Source organism: Camelus bactrianus, chromosome 25, assembly GCF_048773025.1.
Source record: "Camelus bactrianus isolate YW-2024 breed Bactrian camel chromosome 25, ASM4877302v1, whole genome shotgun sequence".
Taxonomy (NCBI): domain Eukaryota; kingdom Metazoa; phylum Chordata; class Mammalia; order Artiodactyla; family Camelidae; genus Camelus; species Camelus bactrianus.
The window spans coordinates 30,517,980-30,544,155 of NC_133563.1; the positions used below are offsets into that span (position 1 = coordinate 30,517,980).

A 26,176-nucleotide genomic window follows, 5' to 3' on the forward strand; every position below is an offset into this window, starting at 1 on the left:
CCAGTGGGATTCCTGCACCCGAGGGAATGTCAGGAGCTGGGAAACTTTGTCTGTCAGGGCCAGACAGTAAGTATTTTTGGCTTAATGGGCCACACCACCTCTGTTGCAACTACTCAGATCTGCCGGTAAATTAGTATAAAGGCAGCCATAGACATTGCTAATAAGTGGGTGTGTTTGTGCCCCAATAAAACTTTATCTACAAAACAAGTGGCAGGCAGAATTTGGCCTGTGGCCATAGTTTGCTGACCCCTGGGCAAGATGATACTTCGAAGGAGGTAAATATTAAACCTCTGATTCATTTATTTTATCTCACTTTTTAACATTTCTCTTTAATGAGTATGTTTCCTAATGTAAATGATCTATTAACACAGTGGTAGAGGTAGGTAACTGATAGGTAAACAGGCTCAAAACCTTTTCACTTGGTAAGTAAATCATGGCTGTCACTTAATCAGCAGGTGTTTTGTGCCATGTGTTGTGGCTCTAAACACTTTTCATGGATTAATTCACTTAATCCTCACAACCACCCATGAGGAAGTTATTGCTTTCAGCCTCATTTTGCAGTTAAGGAAATAGAGGGCACAGGGATGAAGCTATGTGATCCTAAAGCTTACCTACCACTTTCTTAGGACTGGGAAATCCATGAGTGCTGTGGCCCTGAGTTTGGGAGTTCAAGTTTGGGGCCAAAGGTACATAGACCTGTTGATTTAGAGGCTCAGTTTGATTTAGAGGCTCAGTTTAATATTTCCCAACTTCATGTCAGACCACATGTTAGAAACTCAACGCTTGCCAACTCATCTAGGTAGGCACAGTGAGGACATGATATTCCTTGACTCCAAGGTCACCATGTGAAGAAGGTACTGTTTTTCCCACTTTACAGATGAGGAAGCTGAGGTTCAGAGAGAGTATGAACTGACTCAAGATTCCACTGCTAGCAAGTGGAAGGGTTCAGTTGGGAGTGAAATCCAGCTTTTGCCTAACTCTAAATATCTGATTCTTGGCTGACTTACTGCTGCTTGGGACACTCCTCATGCCCTCCAAACCAAGAAGTTCTCAGGGAGCTGGTGTCCCACAGAGTCCACAAAATCGGAGCTCACTCATTATTGGTGGGAGGAGGGCCCAGAGCACATGGTCTGCCCCACGCAGCCCTGAAACCAGAGCTAGTCTCGTCCTGCCCAGGACTTCCTTGAGAAGAGCCTAGTTCCTCCCTAGGGACTGAGACCAGATTCAGAACTATGAGCTCAAGAAGAAGCCAGATATGGTTTGAACTGCAATAACAAGTCTTGATAACTGAAGTAGGAAGGGAAAGACAGAAAGAAGGAAGGATGAAAAGACGTGGAAAAGAATGGAGGGCAGGCAGGAGCGGCACTGAGCAAGGTCCCTCCTGAGCCTTAGCGTCATTACCTGTAAAGCGGAGCCGGTAAGAGCGTCCGCCCTCACGTCTTGAGGACTGAATGACGTTGCGCCTGTCAGGTAGTGCTCTGTACTGGGGGGTCAGGGGCGGGCTTTCTTTCCAGTTCAGAACATTTCTCAGACCAATTCTGGGGCCGGGGTGAAGTAACAGAGAACCTTTCCCCCACCACATGTTGGAAGGGTGCTTAGAGAACAAAAATCTACCCAGGGACCTCAGGGTATGGGATTGGCTGGGCTTTGCTGGGACATCGCAGCTGTCTTCTTACTTGACCCAGAACTTATGTCCCAATATATAAAGGTCTGGGTCATGGCTTAACAGAGCTGAAGATGGTCCTTTGCCTGATCCCGTAGGCTGACCCCACGGCCCAGGGCCAGACTAGCGGCCGTGTAGCCGAGAGAGGGTCAGACTTACAATATGATGCTGAGTGTCATGTCGGGACACCTCCTGAGTCTGTTGCTCTGGGCACTTTGTATATCATTTTCATTTATGTTTAGTTATTTACTGCATTTGTGACTTACTAGCTTCCTTCCTTCTCCATCTCCTTCTTTCCTTCCTCCATTCCTTCCCTCTTTCCTTCCTTCCTTTTCCAATGCAGCAAACTCCGTTTGAGCAATAACTCTGTGCTCTGCCCTATATTGGAGACAACAGCATATTCTGCTATAGGATTTTTAGATGAGTTGGGGGAAATGAGAAGCGAGGAGGATGCAAAGGGAAAGAAGAAAATGGGTAGAGGAGAAAGTGGAGAAGGAAGAAAGGGAGGAGGAAGGATAAGAGAGAGAGAAATGGGAAAGAGAGGTGGTGGTGGGAGCAAGAAAGAGGCAGAAGAAAAGCAAAAGATACGGTTGAGAAGGAAGGGTACAAAGGGGAGGAAGAGGAAAAGGAGGAAGAGGCAGAGGAGGGAAAACAGGCCTCTGGAGGGCTAGAATGTCTAAGGGCCTTCAGCCAGCCCTGCTTCTGTGGAGCTGGCGAGGTTCCTAGGCCCCAGCCTCGCCAAGGGGAGCTCGGGAATAAATACCTCTGGGTAGGAGCAGATATCTGTAAACACAGCTGAGGAATTGAAAGTCAGGTTCTTCAAGGGTATCGACTTGTCAAAATCACACCACAGCTGCGGATTAAGAAAAAAAAAAAAAGAACAACAAGAAACAAACAAACAAAAAAATAAACACAGGAACAACAAAGTCAGTGTCAGCTGGAGACGGGGTGGTATGCTGCCTTGCTGGGCCTCAGCAAGTGCCTGGGGCAGACCTGGCCCTCGAGGGGCTTGGTTTCAGAACGAAGGGCCAGCTGGGATCTTCCTTTCTAACGCTGGCTCAGACAAAACATTTGCAAGCCACTCATGAGACCAGGCTAAGAATGCTCTGTTGGCCCCGTCACGTAGGGTCACTGGGGTGTGCTTGCGGGGCTCAGAAGGGAGAGCCTGATGGCAGGAGAAAACGTCTGGGGGGACATTCAAGTCTGTCTCCACACCAACGGCTGGGAGGACTCGAGGGATCCGAGGGGGTACATTTTCCAGACTCTCAGCCTCGGGATGGTGGGCACTGCCTCGGCTGGGAATGGCTGCAGGAGACTTTGTGGCACTCAGAAAAGGACAGCTACCATCGGCTGAATGCCTCCACTGTGCCAGACACTGTGAACAAAAAGGCCGCACAGCCACCTGGTGATGTAGCTACTACTTTTATCCCCATTTTACAACTGAAAAATATGAAACTCTGAGAAGTAAAGTAACTTGTCCAGGGTCACTGAGCTGGTAAGTGGTGGAGCTGAGATGTGAACGCAGGTCTATCTGACTCCAAAGCCTCCGAACTTCCTTCTGCACCACTGTGGCGTGGCTGGCCCAGAGGTAACCCTGACCTACAGTCACTGGGTTTATCTCCAAATCCTGCACCCCAGAAACATCTGATTGATCAAGACTTGAGATCCTGGCTACAGCTCTGCAGTTGGTGATAAATGATCCTAAGTACTTTTCATTTTCAATTGCCATAATCTATAAAATATTCATTAGGTGAGGAATTTAATTAGATTATTATTTCCCTTTTCATTATCCCATAGACCCCTTTACTCCAAGGCCAACCATGGGGCTTGAGCAACATAGACTGGAAGCAATTATTTGGCCAATTTGGACAATGGATTTCAGGCAGTATATGCCCTCAACTCACAGGCTGACAATCATGAGAGTCCACAGTTTGGGTCCCTGAACACTTGGAGACACTCGCTCAGGCCCAAAAGGCATAGTGATGGTTTCAGTGACAAGATAATGCCTCAGTTAGCCTCCCTCAATGTCCAGAACCTGGAATCAGATAAATCTCTCCTAAAATCTAGATCTCTAAATCGTGGACAACACAGACTATTTGGATATGCAAAGAAAATGCCTACAGCTACCACGTTACCATTCTAGAGAGAAAATGAAATCATTAAAGCATGGATCACCGGATTAAAAACCACGATAAATATGGCAGTTGGAGATTCATCTGAGTTCGATGTGTCACATCCAATACGAACTCTTAGAGTGTCATAGGCAAGATGCTCAACCTTCCTGAATTGCAGTTTCCTCATCCGTTACATGGAAACCATAATACCTACCTGTGGCACATAGTAAGTGCTCAATAAATGACAGCTATTTATTTCCATTCCCCCCTGTTCCCACTCCCAGAGATACAATTTGGCATACGAGAATGAGCACGAGTCATGGAGTCAGACAGACCTTATCAGCAAGTTATTTCATGTCTCTGAGCCTCAGTTTCCTCAGCCATAAAGTGGGGATAATGAGACTTACCTCACGGGATTTATGTGAGGATTAAATACAAAAAACACACACAGCTCCTCCATCAGTGCATGGCACACAGCAGGTGGATACTTAATAAATGGCAACTCTTACAATTGTAATTGACTGGCCACTGACAGTACAGAAACCTAGGGGTGTTTGGAGCTCCTTTGGAGCCAATCACCTCGCCCACTGGGAAAAAAGACAATTTACCACCAGTAAAATGCACAGTTCTGACAGCAGAGCCCCACCTTCCTTCTCTATCCCTAAGCTTGGGGCTGGACCAGGCATGTGAAGGTAACTGGTACCAAGGAAGGCAACGCAAGAAGCTGCAGGTTCCATACACTCTTAATTCCTGACTACACCAAAGGGTTGGTGGGCTTGGAACGCTTACGATATTTAAGATGGCGCCCAGGAAATTAATCAAGATGGATGCAAAGATGATGACGTTTCTGGCCAAATAGGTCTCGTTAATCCAACAGCAAGTTTTCCGGAGGACCAAGGGCAAACACTTATAATCCTCTGCTGTGGTGATGAGGACCAGAGCCGAGTGCAGCATAATCAGGATGGAAAACTGGATGGCCATTGGCATCACCCTGCAGGGAAACACAGAACACTGGGTCACATGACATCAACTGTGTGATCCCCTCTCGCTGAGCAACTCTGGCAATCATGTTCATGATCCCCTTTCCCCACTCCTTACACCCAATAATTCCTTTAAAGCTCTGTTCAAGAAAAGGTCTATGAGCAGGAGACTTAAAAAAAATTACACCCATCCCCAGAATATTCTGTCAAGAAACTTTGCAATGAATATCAAGTATTTGGCTTGATGTGTTGCTTCTGCCCAGTTTTTTTTTTTTTTTTTTTTTTTACTTCTTTTATCCTTCCTCTTCCTCACCAGGCGACTGCTGCCAAGGCAACACACAAGAATATTATCTTGGTACTCTGACTGTGGGAGGTACCCCCATGTCCTTTCCCCTTCAAGATGGGTTTTAGGAAATACTTTCCCTCTTGGCTGCTCAGATGCAAAGAATGGAACTTAGCATCTCTCCAAGTTGCTTGGTTGGCTAGTGATTACCATGGTTTGCACAGAATATACCATGTGCCATGTGGGACACGGGCAAGTAGAACTCATCATTGCCCAAGGCTTCAACACCACTCCTAAGTATATATCTCGAGCTGCAAAGCTCTGTCCCATGGCAGCTTCTTCCTGTTGGGCACTTCTGTTGGGTGTCAGGCTGTTTCTAGCAACTTGATGATCTGAAACCCCATCTCTGGAGGCATCTGCTTCCTCTCCTCATCAGCCAGTTTATGGCTTCTCTCTTGTTCTCTCTTCTCTGTGCAGCCATTTGTGTCCTCCGCCGGCATCCCTGATTTCTCTGCCTCTGCTTCAGCTGGGGAACTGCTGCAAATTAAAAGGTGCCTTCATGGACGTGGTGGAGATTTTATATCCGCTCCTTCCTCTACAAAGTGCAGTGCATCTGTTTGGCTTTAACAGTTTCCACTGGCTGGGGCTCAGTGAGGGTGCGTTTAGTGAATGAAACTGAACTCCCTTCTTCTAATGCTACCTCTTCTTATCCTGTTGCCTGAATTTTCCTATTTATTATTAATGACAATCGTGCAAGTAAGGTATTCAGCTCTGATTATGTGCTAGGCAAAATGTTAAGCACTTTATATAGGGTATCTCATTTCCATTCCTCAGAACAAACCTAAGAGGTCTTTTGATCTCTTTTTTTACGTGAAGATTTAAGGATCAGAGAGGAGCACTTCCAAGGGGTTACTAAGTCTGTAAGTACTGGAGGTAGTATTTAAAGTTCACTCTGCTTTGCCACTCTGCTATCCTAGTCATTCTGGTGAGTAATGTATCTCCCATGTTTGCAATAATCTTTTATGCTTCTGTGGTTTCAACATGATATTTCTTCATTCAACAAGCTTTCTTCCCAAGTAAACACCAGGAGTACCCAGGACCAGAGACACATCTTCCCCATCTTCTAGGAGATCATAATCTACAGGGGAATATGGATACACAAATGATGAAGTATTACATAATATGCTATGATCTATAAAGTGTTATGAACAACCATCATTTAGAAAATTAGAAAGGAAATCAAGAAAGGCTTCACAGAAGAGGTGACATTTGGGTTAGATCTTAGAGGTTAGAGAGAAGGATTTTAGGGAGGAAAGGTTGGGGAATGTGAGCAAAGCATCAGAAGAATGGGAGTAACCAGTGTGCTTAGAGTTTTTCAGTAACCCAGGTGGTGAGGCTTGGGACTGGGGAGTAATTGGTCCAATAAATCCTGTGCTAGAAAGCTCTGCCTGGAGACAGTGCACTGATATTTAAGATGTTTAATCAGGGAAGGACATGATCAGGCCTGTGTATTTGAAAGACAACCATGGTGGGAGGTGGTGGGAGGTGGAGAGAAAATGTTTAGAAGATTAAAACAGTTGAGGCCTGAGTTGAGGGAGGAACATAGGGTCACAGCAGTGGTAACTGGGAAGTTCAGGGAACGATGTGGAGGTAATTTTAATATGTGTTTCATACATGTGCATGGCAGGGCTTTTGGAAGAGGGAAGTCATTACAAGCGACACTATTGTGATAACCATCTTAACTTCGTAAGTGCGGGAAGGAAAGCTAGCTTACAGGGGTTAAGGATGACGAATTTGATTTGGGGCAAGTTGAATTTGGGACGTTTGTGGATTGTCCAGCTGGAGACACTTAGATGTCTAGGCAGATGCTGTAGAACTCTGGGTCTGGGGTGAACAGGTGGTGGCTGAAGATCTGAGAATGAAGGAACCTGCCCAAAGAGGGTGTGCAGAGTAAGAAGGAGGAGGAATAAAGATGAAGCCAGTGGACTGGAAGAAGAGAAAGTAGCAAAGGAAATTTAGGAAATGCAGTCAAATACACAGGAGAGCAGGAGGGCATGGCATCATGGCAGCCGGGAGGTAAGACATTTACAAGGAGTGAGTGCGGTCAAGCAACACGAAGGCTGGAAAGTATCTCCTCCCACAGCCCAGCTATCATTGTTGGAGGTTTTTCTTTCTTTCTTTTTTTTTTTTTTTTAATACTTCATACTTTTGATTTTATGGATCACCTTGATAGGAAATCTCTGCAGCAGGAGTCCCAGATAAGAACAGAAGATCTGTGCAGCAGTGGGTTCCCAGAGGGCTCCAAGCAGATGGGAAACTCCCCCCAAACAGGCTGGAAAAATACTCCCTGACAACACGCCATTATTCCCGGGCACCCAGGGGAGGCCGGTGATGGAGAATGCAGGTGGATTGCTTTGTCAGGCACGCCCAGGAGAGAAGGGGCCGATTCCAAACCTGATGCGTCTCAATAATGTGAAGCAGCCACTGAGAATACAAATGTCTTGTTCCAAAGCGAAGGAAGAAGCTGATCAGGCAACGGTGAGTCAGAAAGCAGCTCAGCAGGAGCCTCAGACTCTCCCGCGGGCAGGGCTGCCATCCAGATAGAGTCTGCAGACCTTCTGCAGACCTCCACGCGGCGTACCTGGCCTGGAAGAGCTGCCCTTCGCTCTCGCTGCTGCCTTTTCTCTCTCTGTCTCTGTTCCCCACGGGCAATCCTCAAGCACATGCCCTAAATGCTATGCTACTCTTACCCCTGTATTTTCTCAGTCTCTTGGGGGCACCTCCTGTTCATCCTTCAAGGCTCAGCTTTTCTTTGAATTCTTCCAAGACACCTGGCATAAGGCGAAGTATACAGAAAGCGCTCAATAAATGCTCACTGACCTTGGCTTTCTGTGGGGGGAGAAGACTCAGTTTCTCTTCTCACCAGCCTTCACAGGGAGGAGGATTCCCACCCGCACTCCCCGCCCCTCTTTCGGCCCCCGTGCTGCATCTTAAATGAGGAGGAAGGGTCAGCCTTACTGGTCAGAGTCCATCTGGGATGTTCAGTGAACCTGTTCTTAGGGGGCAGGTTTGCTGTTACAGGTCAGTGTTTATGCAAAGTTCAGATTCTCATCTAGACTAAGTCCCTCTAGATCCACTGTGATGGTCAGGAAGCCAGAGTCTTGACCTTCTCTATGGAAAGAGGCTTGGCCATCTCTTCTCCTTGGTCGGGCCATCTCTTTCCTAAACCAAAGAAGCTCAGGTCCCTCCAGGAAGTCCTGATGGGCACCTTCCCAGGTCTGCCTCCCATATTCCTTTGGCACTAATTGGTCTTTCCCAGCATCATAGCAATAAGACCCTACACTAAAGTTTGAAGGTGGAGTCGGGAAGGCAGGCAGAGATCCAAAAGATTCAGGATGGACATCGTGTGGTTTCTTCACATTAGGTGCATTCTGTATTCCAGCTTGTAGCATAGTTTTGCACAGGCAAAGTAAGCATTTCCTTGGAAATGTATGCAACTGATGCTTTGTTGCCCACTTAGCTATTGTGCTGTTCTGTATACCTCTGGTGGGGTGTCAGGGGATGCGGGAGGGCTGTGTGGGAGGATGTGCACACAGAACCCACCTGAACCTCTAACAGCTGTTAACTGATCAGCACTTCCTTCTGGGTTTGCCGAAACAAAGGAAAGAGAGGTGCTATGGATTGAATGTGTTCCCCCAAATTTATTTGCTGAATCCTAATGCCCAATGTCCAATGTGATGGTGTTTAGAGGTAGGGGTCTTTGAGAGGTGATTAGGTCATGAGAGTGCAGCCCTCGTGAATGGGGTCAGTGCCCTTACAAAGGAGACCCCAGAGATCCCTCAGCCCTTCTGCCATATGGGGACACAGTGACACGCAAGAGAGACCTCACCAGACACTGAAACTGCCAGTGCCTTAAGCTTGGGTTTCCCAGCCTCCAGAACTGGGAGAAACAAGTTTCTGTTGTGATAAGCCACCCAGTCTATGGTGTGTATATATATATACATTTTAATAGCCTGAACTAGACAGGAGGTGAGTGCAGGCGAGAGCAAAGCTTTGTGTGTTTGAACCTAGCTCCGAAACATGCCCAGTAACACACCTTGGGCTAAGTTACTAATTCTTCTGAGCATCATATTTTAATCTGCAAAACCAGAATTTTTAAGTCCACCTCTTAAAGAAGGCTCTGAGGTTAAAGTAATAAAGCAGAATAATGATAAGCACATAATAAGAACTCAAAGAAACATTAGTTTTCTTTCTCTATTCATGGTGAAACCCAGGAAACTAAAGGCATTTTAAAGATTTATGGGAAGAGTATTAAAGGCAAGACAGGCTTTCTAAGCAAAAACCGGCACTACGTATAAGATTCCTCTGGAAATCTCTGCAGCAGCTCCTCAGTGCTCATTTATTTCTGCACACAAAAATATTGTAACATTGGACTGCAATTTTTATCTAATTATAGAGCTACTCAGGCGTCCAGGGGTTCTGGGCTTGCTTTTGCATTGTTGGTGTACGTAAGAGGCAAGGAAAACTTTCATTTCTGAAATCCAGTCTGAAAAAGAATGGCAAGGGATTTGCAAACAGCTCTATCCAAATTTTTAGACATTAAGTTCTAATTACTCTCTGCAGCTCGCCTGTCTTTAAAACAGGGTCTGGGTTGTTATCACGATTGGAGGTTTGTTGGGGAGGCACGGATCAGTGGGGATGAGAGAACAGCTTAGAGCAGCTGGGGTGCAACAGGAAACAGAAACTCAGACTGCACTGAAAGATGACGTTTGTACCACCCTTTAGAATCTGCAAAGAGCTTATGAATCCAATAGTGCATTTGATCTTTGTAGCAACCCTGAAACGTAGGTATTCTTAGCTGCTTCAATAGATGAAAATACAGTGACTCAGGAAGGGGAGGGGAACCGGGATTTATCAAAATGGATATGGGCTCATTTAATTCTTACAGCAACACTGGGAAGTTGGCATTGTTATTTCCATTTTACAGATGAGAAAACTGAGGCTTCAGAGGGTCAAGTACATACACACATCTAGTAAGATGCACAGAGAGTATTAAGATCCAGTGTCCCTCCCTCTCTCCCTCCCTCCCTCCCTTCCTTCCTTCTTTCCTTCCTTCCTTCTTCCTTTCCTTCTTTCCTCTCTATCCTCTCTTGGCTTCCTCCCTGCCTCTTTTTCCCTTTCCCTCCTACCTCTTCCCTCCCTCCTTCTTTCTTTCCTCCCCTCTTCCCACCTCTCCCATTACCGCGCATGCAGACTTGGCTACACCTTTCTATAATTCCAAGCAGTATTTGGTATTTTCTGCTCTTTCCTCAGTTGCCCCTTCTGGGAGAGGGACATCTGCATGCATGTGGAAATTAAAGGAAAGAGCCAGGCAAGCACTGTCTTTCTTTGCCAGGATTCATTAATTTTTGCTCTGGGGGCTGGGCATTAGCTGTGGTCCTGTGAGCAGAGATTGCCTCATCTGCTAAAAAGCCCACGACAGAAGAAATGAGAATGAAAGGCACTTAAACACTTACCATCTGTTCAGTCGCAGAGAATCAATCAGAAACAAGGTGAGTTGGAGAGGAAAAGAGCTCATAGTGAAGGAAGCTTGTGCTGCACCTGGGGCCGATGGGCCACTCAATTGCCACAACATGTGGACTGTCTGGTCGGAGCTCAGCTTGGAAGTTGTCTTCACTGTCAGTTTTTTCTCTTCGCTGAGCAAGTGTGGTTGGGGTGCTGGCTGGTATTTTAGTTACCGGCTTCAGCTTGCTCCCCAGAGTCAGAGACTCCATCCAGCCAGCTGTGGGGGGGGGGTTCCAGATCTCTTCCCCCTGAGCCCAGGAACTGGGCCCCAAGGAGGCTCACCTTCCTTGGTCACCCTACCTGGGAAGGGAGCCTGCCCAGGCCAGCCTGCAAGTTCCATGCTTACTTCCTATGGGGCACGGCGACCCCTTCCTCTCTCCTAGTTTCAAGTCCAGATCCTCAGTTCCATCCTGGACTCCTCCCCCTCTCTTGTCCCCCACATCCAGTCAGTCCTGGGAATTGTCAACTCTCTGTCTAAATATGGAGCAAATTCTTCCTCTCCAGCTCACTCCACTGCCACTATCTTGTCTTTGTTATTTCTCGCCTGGAGGTTTGCAATTGCCTCCCAAATGCTCTTCCCAACTCCAGACCTCACCCCTCCAGCGTGACCCTTCTAAACACAAAACTGATCACCTCACTTCTTTAATTAAAATGCTTCAAGAAAGTCTCCTCTGCCAACCAGTCATCATTCCTCCACAAGGCTTACACACCCCTCACCTCCAGAGCACCCGATTTCCAGCCTTTCCCCATCCCCTCCTTCTCAGTCTTCTCCGTGACCTGGAGAGCTCCTTCAGGAGGTGGTTGAGATGTCAGGGTTACCTTCTCTGGGAAACCTGCCTTGATCCCTCTGCGTACCTTACTCCTCCATCACCCATCCCACCTGACACTTTTCCCATCATGAGTCATTGCACTATATTATAGTTGTTCAACTAATTGTCTTTCCCCTAATGAGGCTGTAAACTTTGTGATGGCAGGGACCACGACTGCATGTCTCCGGGGTCCAGCACAGACAGGCACAGAGTAAGTCCTCAGGATTTTGTTGGGAATGTCAACACCCTGAGCTCCAGGAGTCCAGAGGGGTCATGCACCAGACGTGGCCACACCAACATCTTCACGGGCAGGAGTGAAGAGGGGAGTCCAGGAAGTTTGGGTAAATCTAGCAAGACCCCATGAACATTCACAGCTCACCACCCAGAGACCATCCCTTTCCCCAGCACCCTGGCCCCACATGGCTCTTGGGTAGTCAGGAAACCCATTCTCTTGTGACACTGCCTGATACCCCGTCCTGATTTATTCATTGTCACAGCATATGCATATCCACATACACAGCATACATGATCTGCATGCACACCATAGGGATAGCTACACGTGTATCTACATACATAGCGTATACATCTAGACACATGCATGTATTTTAATTATTTGTCTCTTTCCATTAGGCTCAGAAAGGGAAGGGTTTTTTGGTTTGTTTGTTTCTTTTGTTTTTGTCTTTTTTGTTCAGTGATGTAATCTCAGCATCCAGAACAGATCTGGCTCATGAGAGACAAGGTCTTCCCAGCACCATTTGGAAGAGGTACATGGACCTTCCTTCTCTCTCTCTCACTTAAAACCATTTTTTTTAACTTTTAAAATGAATCACAAATACAGAAAAGCATGTAAGTATAGCTGAATTAGTTGTTTTAAAGTGTCTGCCTCAGTAGTGATCGCTGAGCTCACGAAAAAGAACTCAAAGGGGGGGGGGTGGATCCGAAACCCATCCATGTCTCCTGTTCTAGTAACAATCTTCTCTCCCACCCCCAGTTAATCCCTTTCCATTTCTTTAGTTTTACCATCCATTTTTAGACACTATAGTTCAGTCTTGCCCATTTTTTGTTAAATTTGATTTGTCTTTTAAGTCTTCAGAAAAAATCTACAGTTTCTTTCTCTACGTCTTTTCCTTACAGTTTACTTTTTGAAGGGTATGTGCCTTTGACCTGTAGTATTTCTCACTGTCTGGATTTTACTTTTGTGTCCTCGTTCAACATCTTCTGTCCCCTGTGATTCTTGCAAACTGGAAACGGGGTTCAAGGGTCTTGTCAGACTTAGGTTTGATTCCTTTGATAAGACTTGCTGTCTTCTTCCATCAGGAGATGCCTTTCTTTGCCTGTCCTTTTTTAGGATGTCAATTCCTAGATCCATTAATTCACTGAGAGTTGAAAACGGTGACATTTTAATTCTACACTTTCTTTAAATGTTATTAGCTTGAATAATTTTATGCTATTTCCACTCGATCTTGCAGTTCATGCAGGAAAGACAGAAACATTTGTTTCTTTTGCATTTTTCACTGGTTTCCAACATAACAAATCAGTTCCCTATCCCCCACCAAAGGTCATCAACGCTTAAAATGGTCATCATCAACCCGTAAAGTTTAAAATGTTTGCTGTTTTGGGTGGAATGTTTGAACAGTTACCCACACACTGGAGCTCATTATTCCATCTTTGGACAGTGGAAGCTTCTTCAGTGTGGTTTCTGAGTCCTTTAGACACGACTAACAAGGGTGACGGCTTCCTCGCGTTCTTGCAGGACAAGATGTTCCAGGCTTACCTTACGCATTTCCTGTCCCAGCCTTAGAATCACACGTATCTCCAAAATTAAAGGGAAAAAAAACTGTGATGTGTTACTTCAAAGAACACAACGTGGGCTAGACATGCTCACAAACACGGGCTTGGGTATTCTTTCTGGGACTCCCCGTATTTGTGTCTCCAATCCAGGATACCCACCACCTCCCTTTTAGGTGTCATGTCTCCTTAGGCTCTTCTTGTGAAAGTTTCTCAGACATCCTTTGCTTTCAATGACTTTGACCGTGTTGAGGAGTACTGGTTGGGTGTTTTGCAGAATGTCCTTCAGTTGGGACATCGTGCCTGATGTTTTCCTCATGATTATGCTTCCGGGAGGAAGACCACAGGGTTTGTGTGCCGTTCTCGTTACATGTTAATCAACGTGACTTACGCCTGCTGATGGAAGCGTGAGCAGCTGGCTGAGGAAGTGTTTGTCAGGCTTCCCCGTGTTTTCCTCCTTTCCTTGGCAGGAAGCCACTTCCACTACAACTGCACGTGAGGAGTGGGGAGCCAAGTTCCACTTCATGGAGGACAGAGTATTTACATAAATTATTTAGATTTCTCTGCATAGGAAATTTATCTATTCTTCCCCTTTTATTTATTTATTTGGTCATTTATATCAGGATGAACCTGTGGGATATTTATTTTATGTTTTGGGTTATAACCTGATGCAATTTTATTTATTTTCTTGTTCAAGTTGTTCCAGTCTTGGTTCTTGGGAGCTTTTCCTGTGTCCCTCTGACATACCTCCATCATTGTGTGTGTGTGTGTGTGTGTGTGTGTGTGTGTGTGTTTATGTGTTTATGTGTTTTAACACTTCCTTATTCTCTGGCCCTCCGTGATGTTCCAGCTTCCTCTTGTATATTTACAATCCCTGACGTAGAATCAGCCTGTTCTCTAAGGATCCCTGGTTCCTTGTATTGGATTTCATGTTACGTTGTGTTCATTGCTTGATGTGCTTAATATGACTGAGGTATCATTGCTCCTGGGCGTCCTCTGCTGACAGAGCAAAGAAATACATACGTGGATTCTAATCGGTGTATATAAACATTTCTGTGTTTATATAGACATCTTATATAATAAGTATCTATATTATGGTAAACAAATTCATACTAATGTCTCCATCTCTAATACTTTACCATAGGGATCATTCTAGCCTTTTCGTCTTGTTTATCTGTAGCCTTCCACTCCAAGGACAAAAAACGTGACTCCCCACCATCTGCCATTCATGACTTCCTTGTTCAGTTACCGTGTACATATACTGTGGTTCAGGTTGTTCACACATATCTCCAAGAGAAGCATCTTTATTAATTGAAGTTCAGTGCTTATGTGCAGTACTTTTTATATTTAGTCCTACAGAGTCTGCTCAGCTCCAGACCTACTTAGAAAACTACCTGTTCTCCCCCTCCCATCCCATTTCAGTGAGGTTGTTTCACACTTTTAATACAGCTAGGTTCTTTTATGACAGTCTGATCATGGGATCCCTTGAACTCTTAAATTATTTTTAAAAATTGTATATGTTAAAGGTTGTGCAGTAAAGTTCCACAGGATTTGACAAATTCACAGGGCCATGGACACACCATTACAGCATCATGCTAGTTTTACCACCTTAAAAAGTCTCCCGGACTTTGTCTGTTTAACGCCCCCTCTCCTCACTCCCCAGGTAGTATCCGCCCTCCCTTTGCATGCTTTCTGATTTTTAATTGAACGTTTTATATCATTTCATTTTTATTTCCTTTCTTAGCATATAAATTATATTTGTTTAAATTTTTTGTGTGCTTGCCCTAGAGTTTACAGTATGCATTTTAAATCAATTTAGATCTACCTTCAGATTACACTACAGCACTTCATGTGTAATGCAGGTACCTTAAAACAAAGCACCCTCAGTGACACTGCTGTCATTCATTTCAATTATCCATATTTATAGCCACTGAATACATCATTAATATTGTTGTTCTCAATGGTTAGATCAATTAAGAATAAGAAAAAACATTTTATTTAACTTCATTTATTCTTTCTCTTAGCTCTTTCTTTCTCTGTGTAGATCAAGTTTCTGACCCACATCATTTTCCTTATTTTTGAAGAACTTAAAAAAAAAAAATTCCTTGCAGAGAAAGTCAACTGGAAATGCAGTTCTTATTTTTCTGAGAATGTCTTCATTTCTCTTGTGCTTTTGAAGCATATAGAATTTTAGGTTGGTGGGTTTTCTTCTTTCAACATATTAAATATTTCACTCCATTCTCTTCTTGCTTGCATGGTTTCTGACAAGAAGTACGATGCAATTCTTCCTGTTTCTCTATAGATAAGTAGTATTCCCATCGCCTACCCCCAACTCCCTATCACCCTGTCTTCTATTAAGATCTTCTCTTTGTCTCTGGCTTTCTGCAATTTGAATGACTTACTTAAGTGTGTTATTTATTTATTTTTTTGTTATTTATTTATTGTGTTTATCCTGCTTGGCGTTCTCTGAGTTTCCTGGTTCTGTCGTTTGGTGTCTGTCACTAATTTTGGAAAATGTTCAGACATTATTACCTCAAAGATTTCCTCTGCTCACTTCTCCTTTCCTCTCCTTCTGGTATTCCAATTATGTGTATGTTACACCTTTTGAAATTGTCCCAGATAGCTTGTTTGCTTTGATCTTCCTTTTCTTTCTTTCTTTCATTTTTCTCTTGGCATTTCAATTTAGGAAGTTTCTATTGACCTATATTCAAGCTCACTGATTCTTCCCTTGGCCTTGTTGAATCAATTGATGAGCCCGTCAAAGGCATTCGTTATTTCTGTCAGTGTTTTGAGATCTAGCGTGTCTTCTTGATACTTTCTTAGAGTTTCCTTCGATTTATACGGCCCATCTTTTCTTGCATGGTGTCTCCTTTTTGCGTTGGAACCTTTGATAGATTAATAACAGTTATTTCATGTTCCCTTCCTGATAACTTCAGCATCTGTGTCATAACTGAGTCTGGTTCGAGGATGATTTGCCTCTTCTTTCCTTCTGGGGTGCCTTGTCATTCTCTACTGAAAACTGCTCATACTGTATCAGGTAACAGAAACGGAGGTGAATGGACCTTTACTAGAAGGATTTATATGACTCTGGCTATGAGTTAGGCTATGTTTAGTGTTTGCTGTATGCTATGTACCAGTGGATTCAGATTCCTCTCATGTCTTGTTCTTCTCTTCCCTCTTGAGTTGAGCTCCCCTAAGAAAGAGTCTGGTTCCTGCAGTCCTTTCTGGCAGTTTTTAGCCCACGAACAATATACTGGATTTTTGGTGCGGTGAGAAGGCCTGGGGGGATGGGGCTTTGTCAATGCTTTAAATCTTCTTTTTGACTTTATTTTTATTTTTATTTATATATATATTTATTGAAGTATAATTAGTTTACAATGTTGTGTCAATTTCTGGTGTACAGCACAGTGCTTCAGTCGTACATGAACATACATATATTTGTTTTCATATTCTTTTTCACCATAAGTTACTACAAGATACGGAATATAGTTCCCTGTGTTCTTTTTGATTTTAAAAATATTCTCCCTTTCCACCTTCCATTTCTCTTAAGTTGTTATTTGCTGTGTTTATCTGCTCTATGTTTCCTCTTATTAAGTCTTCACTTCTGAAACGTATCTTTCTTATATTTTTATTTCTTTTCTGAGCTCTCTTCCTGAATTTCTCAGTTTTTTTCTAACTCTGATTTAGGTTGTTACTTGATGTCTTGAATGACATGAAGGGTTTCAGTTCTTTTTGAAATAGCAGGTTGAAGTTTTGATATATGTTGTAGGCATGTCTTTTTCGAGTGCTTTCATAGCCTTTTGGGATATTCATCTACTTTTTTTTTTCATTTACTTTTAATTCTCTTTTTTTCTCATAATAGTTCGGTATGGGATTGTCACCAACACACTTTGTTGCTACTTTTTTGTAAAATTAACTTGGCTGAACACTTAGCAAGGGATGTGGTTCCAGATGTGACTCCACAGCGTTCTTTCTTCAGCTCTTTTCACATAGTGTTCAAAACCATGATGGCTAGATTCCCTCCCCACTTTTACTTGGACTCTCCATTTTCCTTCTTCACGACTGCTCTCATTGTGAGTAATTTTGATTCCATTCACACAGTTCCCTCCAGGGCCCTGTCCTGGGAAGGAGGTTTGGCTGGTCATTTTGAGAGTTCATAGTGTCTTGATGGTTCGAGCTCCTCAGACCTTAACTGCAGACCTTTACAAGCTCCCGCTGTTGGATTGGGCAAAACCCCTCCCACTTTCAATTGCTTTTGCAGTTTATTCCGTGACACTTCTCAGTGCATCTTTTGGCTGTATGGGGGCTCCTTTGTTCCCAGATGCCCATCTGTTTCTTTCCAGTTCCTCCCACAGAGATGCTGATATCACAACAGTCTTGGGGCTGTTGGGAGACTGTCATTACCCATCCCTGTTCTGGAATTTGTGGGGCTATCACATAAGCTATTTTTGTTGTAAATATGGTCCTTGAGGGTTTTGGTTTTGCTATCTAGTTGCTCAGAGATGTGGGAATTCTGAGAAATTCAGAAATATGTTACTTCTACCACCATCTTCTTGGAATCCTTTCTGTCCTCTTAATATCCTTGCTAATCTAGAAAAGGTCAAGCACTGCCATTCCCTGACTGGTAGTTAATTTGAACATCTTTCCTTCACAGACCCATGCTGCAACCTTTCTCCAAAACCTCCAGGGCCTCCTTCCTGCTCCGAGGGTCAATTCTAAACTCCTGAACATAGCACGTGGACATTGAACTCCTGCTGGCTCACTCCCTTTTCCACCAAGTTGCCCACCACATCCTCGCACAAATGCTTCACTTCAGACTCTCCCATTTACTCACCAGGCTGCAAACACAAGGTCGTCTGCATCTCTGTGCTTTTTCCTGCATTGTTTTCTAAACTGGGAATACCCTTCCACCCTTTCTCCCTCATCCTACTCAGCTCAAAACGTGACCTTCTCTGCCAGCTTTCCTTAAACCGCCTAGTCAGAATGAATCACTGATTTTGGCACAAAGCAGTTAAGTAATTAAAAGCACAGACTGTCTCTGTGTTCAAATCCCAGCTCAGTCATTATATAGACGAGAATTAGAATGCTGCCTCACTTATTGGTTGTTTTTGAGGCTTTATTGAGACAATTTGTGAAAAGGATTTAGCATTTTCCTGGCATATGATAAGTGCTCAGTAACTGGAAGCCATTATTAATGTCTCCCTCTCCCATTAAATTATGTCTTAGAGGATGCAGACTTCCTTTGCAAAATTATACCATTCTCAAGGGCTAGCAAGTTGCTTTGCCTGTGTTAGACATTGAACTAATATTTGTTGATGTTATTTTTAACCACACTAAAGGGGTAAACTCCTGGTAAGTTTAGGGAGAAGGGAATTTATCTGAGAAAAAAGCCAGGGGTTACCTTACAGTGCAGGAGACAGCAAAAAACACGGCCAATGGACTAATCTTGAGCTAAGTTCAAATGCCGGCTCTGGCACCTGTCATTTGTATGCTTTGTCTGTGTCTAATAGAGTGGTAAGAGTCCAGGCTCTGGGGCAAGACTTCCTCAGTTTGAATCCAGGCTGTAACATTTTTCAACTGTGAGATCTTGAACGGCTTACTTCATTTCTCTGAGCCTCAGTTCTCTCCTCTTTAAAATGGGGATAGTAACAGGACCTACATCATAGGGTTGCCATGAGTTATTGTATGTAAAGTATCTGGAACAGTGACTGGCCACAGATGGGTGTTTGCATTAAAGTGCCAATTTTGCTGCCCCCGGAAGCTGTGATGCTGTATCTTATGAACAACAAAGAGGTAATTAACAAAGGAGCAAGTTAGTGGTAACGGAGGAACTGAAACCTACTTTCTGCATCCGTGGGTGCGATGTCAAATAAGAGGGAAGCCTATTTTGACCTGGGTTGTTGTCTTTATTAAGATGGGGAAAAAGCTCTTGCTTTAGCAGAGCAATGAGAATATTATGCAGAGTGGGGCAACCAGAATAGACACTGATGTCGGCAAACATTTTGGTATGAATCCTGGATCTGGTTATTTTAAATTCTGATCCCTGGAAAAGGTCAGCCGGCTCCAGGTGAGGGCCCATCAGCTCACAAAAACATTTCCCTTCATAACTTAGTCCTTTCATATTTACCTTGAAGAAGGAAGCAAACTTTGTATTGCCGTGATAAACAGAAGGACGATAAATGCACAGACCAAGTTTGACTTGAATACTTCATCCCTCATTTGAGAATACTGTAATTAAAAAAAAAAAAGGAGAATGAATTACTTTGCAGCAGAGTTGGACTTTTGGAAGAGTTAAGTTTTACCAGCGTTTGGCTTTGAGGGGAAACATCAAGAAGAGACTAGGTATTTTAGAGGAATCCATTAATAAACCCTTCATAGAGCATTATCTCCATCCGTCCCACCAACCCTCCAGTGAGAGCCCAGGGGCAAATATGATTCCCTTCATAGTAACAGGGAAGGGGAGAGGGACTTCGCATGAGCTCATAAACCAGTTCTCCTCCTCCCTCTAAACTAACGTCATTTTAACAAAACACAAAAGCACACATCCATTTATGCAGCAAATCAAATTCACATTGACTTTCTTCATGAGTAAACGTTAACACATTTAAGGATCTTGCTCTGTTTCTTGTTAGATTTGGGGACCCAAGGAAATGGTTTACCAGAGAGTCTCCTTTTTCATAAAAACTATTGAAAAATAAATTCATCGAATCTTAGAATAGAAAGCAGACAAAGAAATCTCCAGCAAGGGCAGCCCTTTCATTTCACACGAGAGAAACCAAGAGATCGGCCAATAGGCTTGACTGCCCTTCTGCTGTCTGCTCGAGGTGGCCCTGGGCAAGGGTGGTAACTTTATTTTGATTATCCAGAGTACTCAGTAATTTCATTGCCCAGCCTTAAAAGCTCCTGGAAGGTCAGCGCTGAATGTGTATGTACTTGCCTTAGTCCTGCCTGGTTTCCTGAACCATCTTGGAGTCACTAAACCAAGGAAGAGTCCAATTTCTTCACAAGGAAGAAAAGATTTTTTAAAACTGAGAAAGATCTTAAAGTCAGCCTGAATCAAGTCCCTCTTTTTACTTCAATGCCAGAGAGGTCTAGTGACTTGTCACAAATGATGTTGCACAGAACATTTTTGGGGCTGGGACCTGAACGCTAAGCCTGGCTCTGGAACTTTATGATCTCTGATTTGAATTTCACAGTTATTTTATAAAGGAAGCTGGTAAATAGAGCTCTCACAACATCTTAGGCTCTCTGTTCCTAATTCCAAGAGAAGTCTGTGGTCAGGTCAGTGAAATGATAAAATTAGTCCAACCTGCTGTTGGTATGGGAGGCACAATCAGTGGTTACATGATTTTTATCCTCTTGCCTACTTCTTGGTGTGGTTTGGATTTTAGATTGAACTCACTGCTCAATATCATGGCTCTGATTGGAGAATGACAATGACCTGTAAATGGTGAGTGATGTGGGGGAAGCGCAGTGCTGCTCAGAGACTGCACATTCATCGCTGTTGCAGGGCAATGCTTTTTCTGCTCCCTGGAGTCGAGGCCTCCGTCTACTTGCTGACAACTTGCTCAGTATCTAGAGGGCAACTGGGAACACGCCCCTGAAGCATCATTACAGCCATTCTCAGTCCTGATAAAATTGCACAAAATCCCTGTTACTGACAGTTCCCAAGAATGCTGCCTAAGAACAGGGTGCCATCATAGAGACCTACACACACCAGCGCAAAAATGAATGAGTTAGCCACAAAGCAGGTAACTCAAGGAAAGATCAACGTCTGAATTCCTTCTAACAACCAATTGCACAAGATCTAATTATTCTTTCTTGGCTGACTAATTTCAAACCAGCTTGCTTATATAGATTTGATAATGAGATTTAAAAACAACAATAATAATTTTTCATGTAAGTAATCTCTCTCTTGTTCCTTTTCTTCATCTTCATCATTAGCATCCTCCTCATCACCCCATCATCACTACCATCATCGCAGCATCTTGGAGTCATAATGGACCCTGCCCTCAGGAATCCTTTCCGTAAGGTTCCTGATGTCCACTCAGATGCCTGCTGATTAGCATCAGATAACCTTTTCTGCTTTGTTGGTGGAAGCGGGTTTCTTTTCTCTGAGCTGGGGCGGGACACCCTAGAGTTTCAAACACCCTCAAGTGGAATGTGGCCAGTGCCCGAGAGCTCATTCTTTTGCAAAGGATTTCTTTCCCACTGGGGCTCACTCTCACTGTGAAAAGGTCCTTTCCTGTAGATCCCAAGCCTGAGTCTCTGACTCCTCTCTTCAACGTTTTTACTGATCTCACATACTCATCATCTGTCCAGACAAAAATGCATACGGTTTTACGTTATTCATTTTCTTCGGATGGAAAGCTGGTTGGTGACAAAGTAGGAAGACATACTTTGCCTTCAGGTCTTCTACTCTGTTTCACTGTGAGCAAAGCCAGTGCCTTTTAACCTCTCTGCCAAATGGGGGAATTAATACCATCCATAGGTTTTGCAATGCTATTCCATCTTATTGTATTTTATTATGCTAGAATTTAATAATAAATTCTATTATTTTTATGTTTGAACTCCAGTGCCTATCACAGTCCCATGAAGAAAGAACCTTACTATTTTTGTGATGATGACATCAATCAAATACAAAAGTCTGGGTTTCATAATGGAGTGCATTGTAACTTTGGAAATGCAAAGGAGACAGAATTATGGAAAAGAAGTTCTTAATTGGCTCAGGATGACAGGGTACAAAGACTGAGTGGTGATTCATTTCACTTCCTCTTAACTTGTGAAGGTCTGAGCACTCTGGTTCACAGCTATATTAAGGCATACGTAGTCTCCTTCCTGCCATAGTTAGGCTCTATAGCTGGCCTCTGTTCTGTCCTTACTTGGCCCACTCATTCTTTCACATCTCAGTGGTGAGCATGGGCTAATCTAGAGCTAGGCTGCCTGGATCCGAAGCCCAGGTCCAGCACGTACTAGCTATGTAAACTTGGGCTAAGTGGCTAAGTCTTCTGTGCCACAGTCTTCTCATTCAGAAAATGGGCGTAATAGTAAAAACTATCTCTTGCTGGGAGGAAGAAATGAGTTCATATATGCAAAGTGCTTACTGTGGTGTTATAGCACATGGGCACCTTACACAGTCAATTTTCTATAATCAGTTTCCTATATTCAATTAATTGCATATTTTTTTGCTATACTTGTTACCTTTTTGAAGCCAGCTTCTCAATCACAGTGCTGCCTTCTAGAATGCTGTCTGCTATTTCTCTGTACAATATTATGCCTTGTACTCAGTAGGGTCTCCTAAAATGTTGCTGACTGATTGGTTAATCATGCTATAAAGAATTCTTTTAAGGGGAATTATAATCTTGCATGTGGTCTTTTGTCTTAGGAAAAGATTTTGTCCTTATTCATTCCCTTGCTTCCTAAAAGATCCTCTACCAAGGAGTGGAATTCTCCACTCCTCCAGGGACCTTTAGGAAAGGTGTCCTTGGAAATGACCACTGGGCCCTTATACTTCACTGAGTCCTTGGTCTAGAAGAGAATGTGGCTACATATATGTATGTATGTATATAAAACAAATGAGGAATTTAAGAACCAGATATGGGGAAGAGCTGATCAAGGTCAATTAAGTGGTTGGTGGACTAGTTCAGACGAGAAGCCACATCTCTTGGCTCCTGATGGAGTATTCGTTCCATTAGACCCCTGTTTTCGGGCAGGAAATGAACTAACTCTAAATGGGATTTATGCTAATTAAAAAGGCCATGCCACTTGGGGCAAATTACAAATGCTTCCTTTGAGAGCTTAGATTAAAATTTTGATTATAGTCAGCCGTCAGTATCCATGGGCTCCACGTGAACAGATTCAACCAACCACAAATAAAAAAAATCCATGAAAAAATGCCCAAGAAGTCCCCAAAAGCAAAACTTGAACTTGCCACTCCCCAGCAACTGTTTACATAGTATTTACACTGTATTTGCAGCTATTTACATAGGATTTATATTGTATTGGGTGTCATATGTAACTTAGAGATGATCTGAAGTATACAAGAGGATGTGTGCAGATTATATGCAAATGCTACATCATTTTATGTAAAGTATTTGAGTATCTGTGGATTTCGGTATCCACAGGGCAGGGGTGTGTATGTGTGCTGGAACCAATGTCCTGCTGCTACAGAGGGACAACTGTCTTATTATTTTTCAATCTGTAGGCTTTGGTTGATTCAGGAAATGGTCCAAATCTAGTGCAACAAATCGAATAATAGTGAGTATTGTCTAGTGCAAGGTAGGCAATATGCTACATGCTTTATGTAGATGATTTCATTTAATTATCATAGCAACACTTTAAAAAAGATCCTATTTATCATATCCCCATTTTGCAGATAATGAAACTGAAAATGAGGATAACTGAGTAATTCAACCGGGACTTCCCAGATTGTAAGTAGAGGATCCAGAGAGTTTGACCCCAGTGTGTAAGGTCTCATTGGCGGCACTCTCTGGGGCAACTTTGCTATTTTCAAGGTAAAATCATCTTCATAAGGTGCATGATCATGTGTCTTGGTGTATTTCAGTGATGTGGTTTACAATACAAAGACAAAAATGTGTTAAAAATTTGAGCTTACGTAAATCTTTGTTAGAATGAAAGTGAAGCATGATCTGAGCAAGAATGGACCTCAGAAACAACCATGAATTAGTCTAATACATTGGCACTGCTTCCCATACCCTGGGATACAAGACACATTAGGATTGCTCCCTCCTTTTTTAATGAAGTAGTTTCTCTAAAGAAGCTCTAGAAGTGTAAGATTTATTTTCAGTGAGGGTTTAGCCTCACCCAGAACTGGATTGGCATAGGGTTAATTGGAAGGAGAGGGAAAAGAATAACTGCTGCATTTATTCACAGGTTTATTATGTGAGTATTATGTCACCTAATTTTCACAGCAGTCCAGTGAGGGCAGGTAGTATGATCACTGTCATCTCGCTGAGATCAAACACCTTATCCTGCATCACTCAGCCCGTATCTGGCAGGAATTGGGTTCCAGTCACATCTACTGCGTAATCAAGGCTATGTTCCTTCCTCTGTCTTTTACGGAAAACAAAACACTTGTGAGATAAATGAAGCTTTTGCAGGTGTGTGGGTGTCTAGCTGAGTGATGGAATGCTATCAATTTGTTGGTATCCAATAATGATCCACAAATCAATCAACCCTTCACTGCACCCACATCTATTTCCAAAGTGGGATTTGAATCAAGCTTTGTTTGACCCCAGAGCCTGAGCTCCTGGGGCCATTGTGAGGCTTATGGAGACATTCCTTCTAGGTCTGTCTGAGGCCATGTTGGCCTTCAGTATGGACCTGGGAACGTCTGATGTGACCTGATCTCTCAAGGCATAAGGCAAGTGATTAACCCAAGTCCCAGGATGCAGCCAAGGACAGAGAAAGGTGACAACAACTCAGGACGCCAGAATCCCGGAAGGGTTTTCTCAAATGGTAGGTCCCCCTGCAGAATCAGGATCTTGAGGGCAGAGTGATGGTCAGGTACTTGCATTTTAAACAAGATCCTCAGGTTTGAAACCTGTTAGCCTAGGACAACGAGGCTTGTTATGGCTTAAATTGGTAACGGTGACAAAGGAAGCCTTGATTTCTTGAAGAAAAAAGGTTCACAATTTAACAGAAAGATACTAGCATTGAAAGAAGGAAGGAAATCTAATTGTCATTGATACGGTTTGATTTTAGGACTTAGCGCACTAGAATGCCCACATCAAAACATAAGTTTTCAATTCTGAAGCATATACTAAACTTATCTTAATCTTTATTCAAGATGAGGAAGTTGCCTCATTCTGAGGTGGTCACGTTGTTTTTGAAATACCAGGCTAAATGAAGTCATTCCAAGTAAGAGTGTTTCTATGTTATTAAGCTCTCCTAAGGCACTAAAGGTTTTGGGTTGGTTTCTCTGGCCTGGAAACATCCATAAGTAATTATAATTAATTGCCTTCCCCATCCTAAGCTTCATTCTGAGCCTTGTTCTAGAAGAGAAATAAAGGCCAGAAGCTGAGAAATATCATCTTCTTGTAAGTGTTCTGGGGTTAAGTTCTTCATGAGATAAAGAACACTCCCAAATCAATAAGACAGAGGTGCTCGGCACAATAAAAGATGGCGATTAAGACAAATGTTCAAATCACACAATTAAGATAAATGTACAGATTGCACAATCAAGATGAATGTACAAATCACAAAAGAAATACAAAGACTAAAGTATAGAAAACATATATAGAAAGACATTCGACCTCAATAGTAATTTTACAAAAAATTACAGGATGATGCTGTTTCTTATCAAGTTGGCAATTTTTAAAAAAAGTACATGCACAGTTTTTGAGGGTGATTTTAGAATGCACCTTGATTATTTTAAAATGTGCATTCTCTTATACTTATTTTTACAGTTTTATCCTAAGAAGATAATTAACCACATGGATATATGATTTACTACAACAATGGTCATTGCGATGTAGTCTATAATTTATAATTTATAACAGTGAAAAACTGAGGGGGAAAAAAGCCAAAAATGGTTGAATCATGCAATAGAGTAGTATGCAGTTGCCAAAGTTATTTTGTAACTGAATATTTAATAATGTGGGAAAATGCTCAAGCAAAGAATGTAGAAAAGGGTCCCATTTTAATAGAGAAATTGCATAGATAAATACAAAGAATTGCACTCATGAAAGACCAGCATGACAGATGCCACAATGTTAACAGAGGTTACCCTGGGCTGTAAGGTCACAGGAGATGCCATTTTCTTCTTTTTGCCTTATATGCTTGGTGGAAGCTTTTGGTAGTGAAAATGCATTACTTTTTCTTAGGAAGAAAAGACATATATAATAAAAGGAAAAATCCAATGTGATTGACAGTTTTTGACAAAAATGTCATGTTTTCTGCATCTCTTTACCATAGTTCTAATTTCTGTTTGCCCCTGAGATCTGTAAGCTCCC

General features: G+C 43.0%; 1 protein-coding gene across 3 annotated transcripts in view; it reads right to left on the reverse strand.

The window, feature by feature from the left end:
* Positions 1–26,176, reverse strand: part of ADCY8 (adenylate cyclase 8) — a 192,768-nt gene that overhangs the window by 41,849 nt on the left and 124,743 nt on the right. For 2 of the 3 annotated variants that reach the window (XM_010972658.3, XM_074353082.1), the window contains 3 exons: positions 19,330–19,430; positions 4,567–4,768; positions 2,427–2,516 (listed from right to left, as the gene is read on the reverse strand). In XM_010972658.3, the coding sequence (XP_010970960.2) occupies positions 2,427–2,516; positions 4,567–4,768; positions 19,330–19,430 (393 nt within the window). The remainder of the gene's footprint in view (positions 1–2,426; positions 2,517–4,566; positions 4,769–19,329; positions 19,431–26,176) is intronic. The other variant, XM_045508451.2, reaches the window with a different exon arrangement.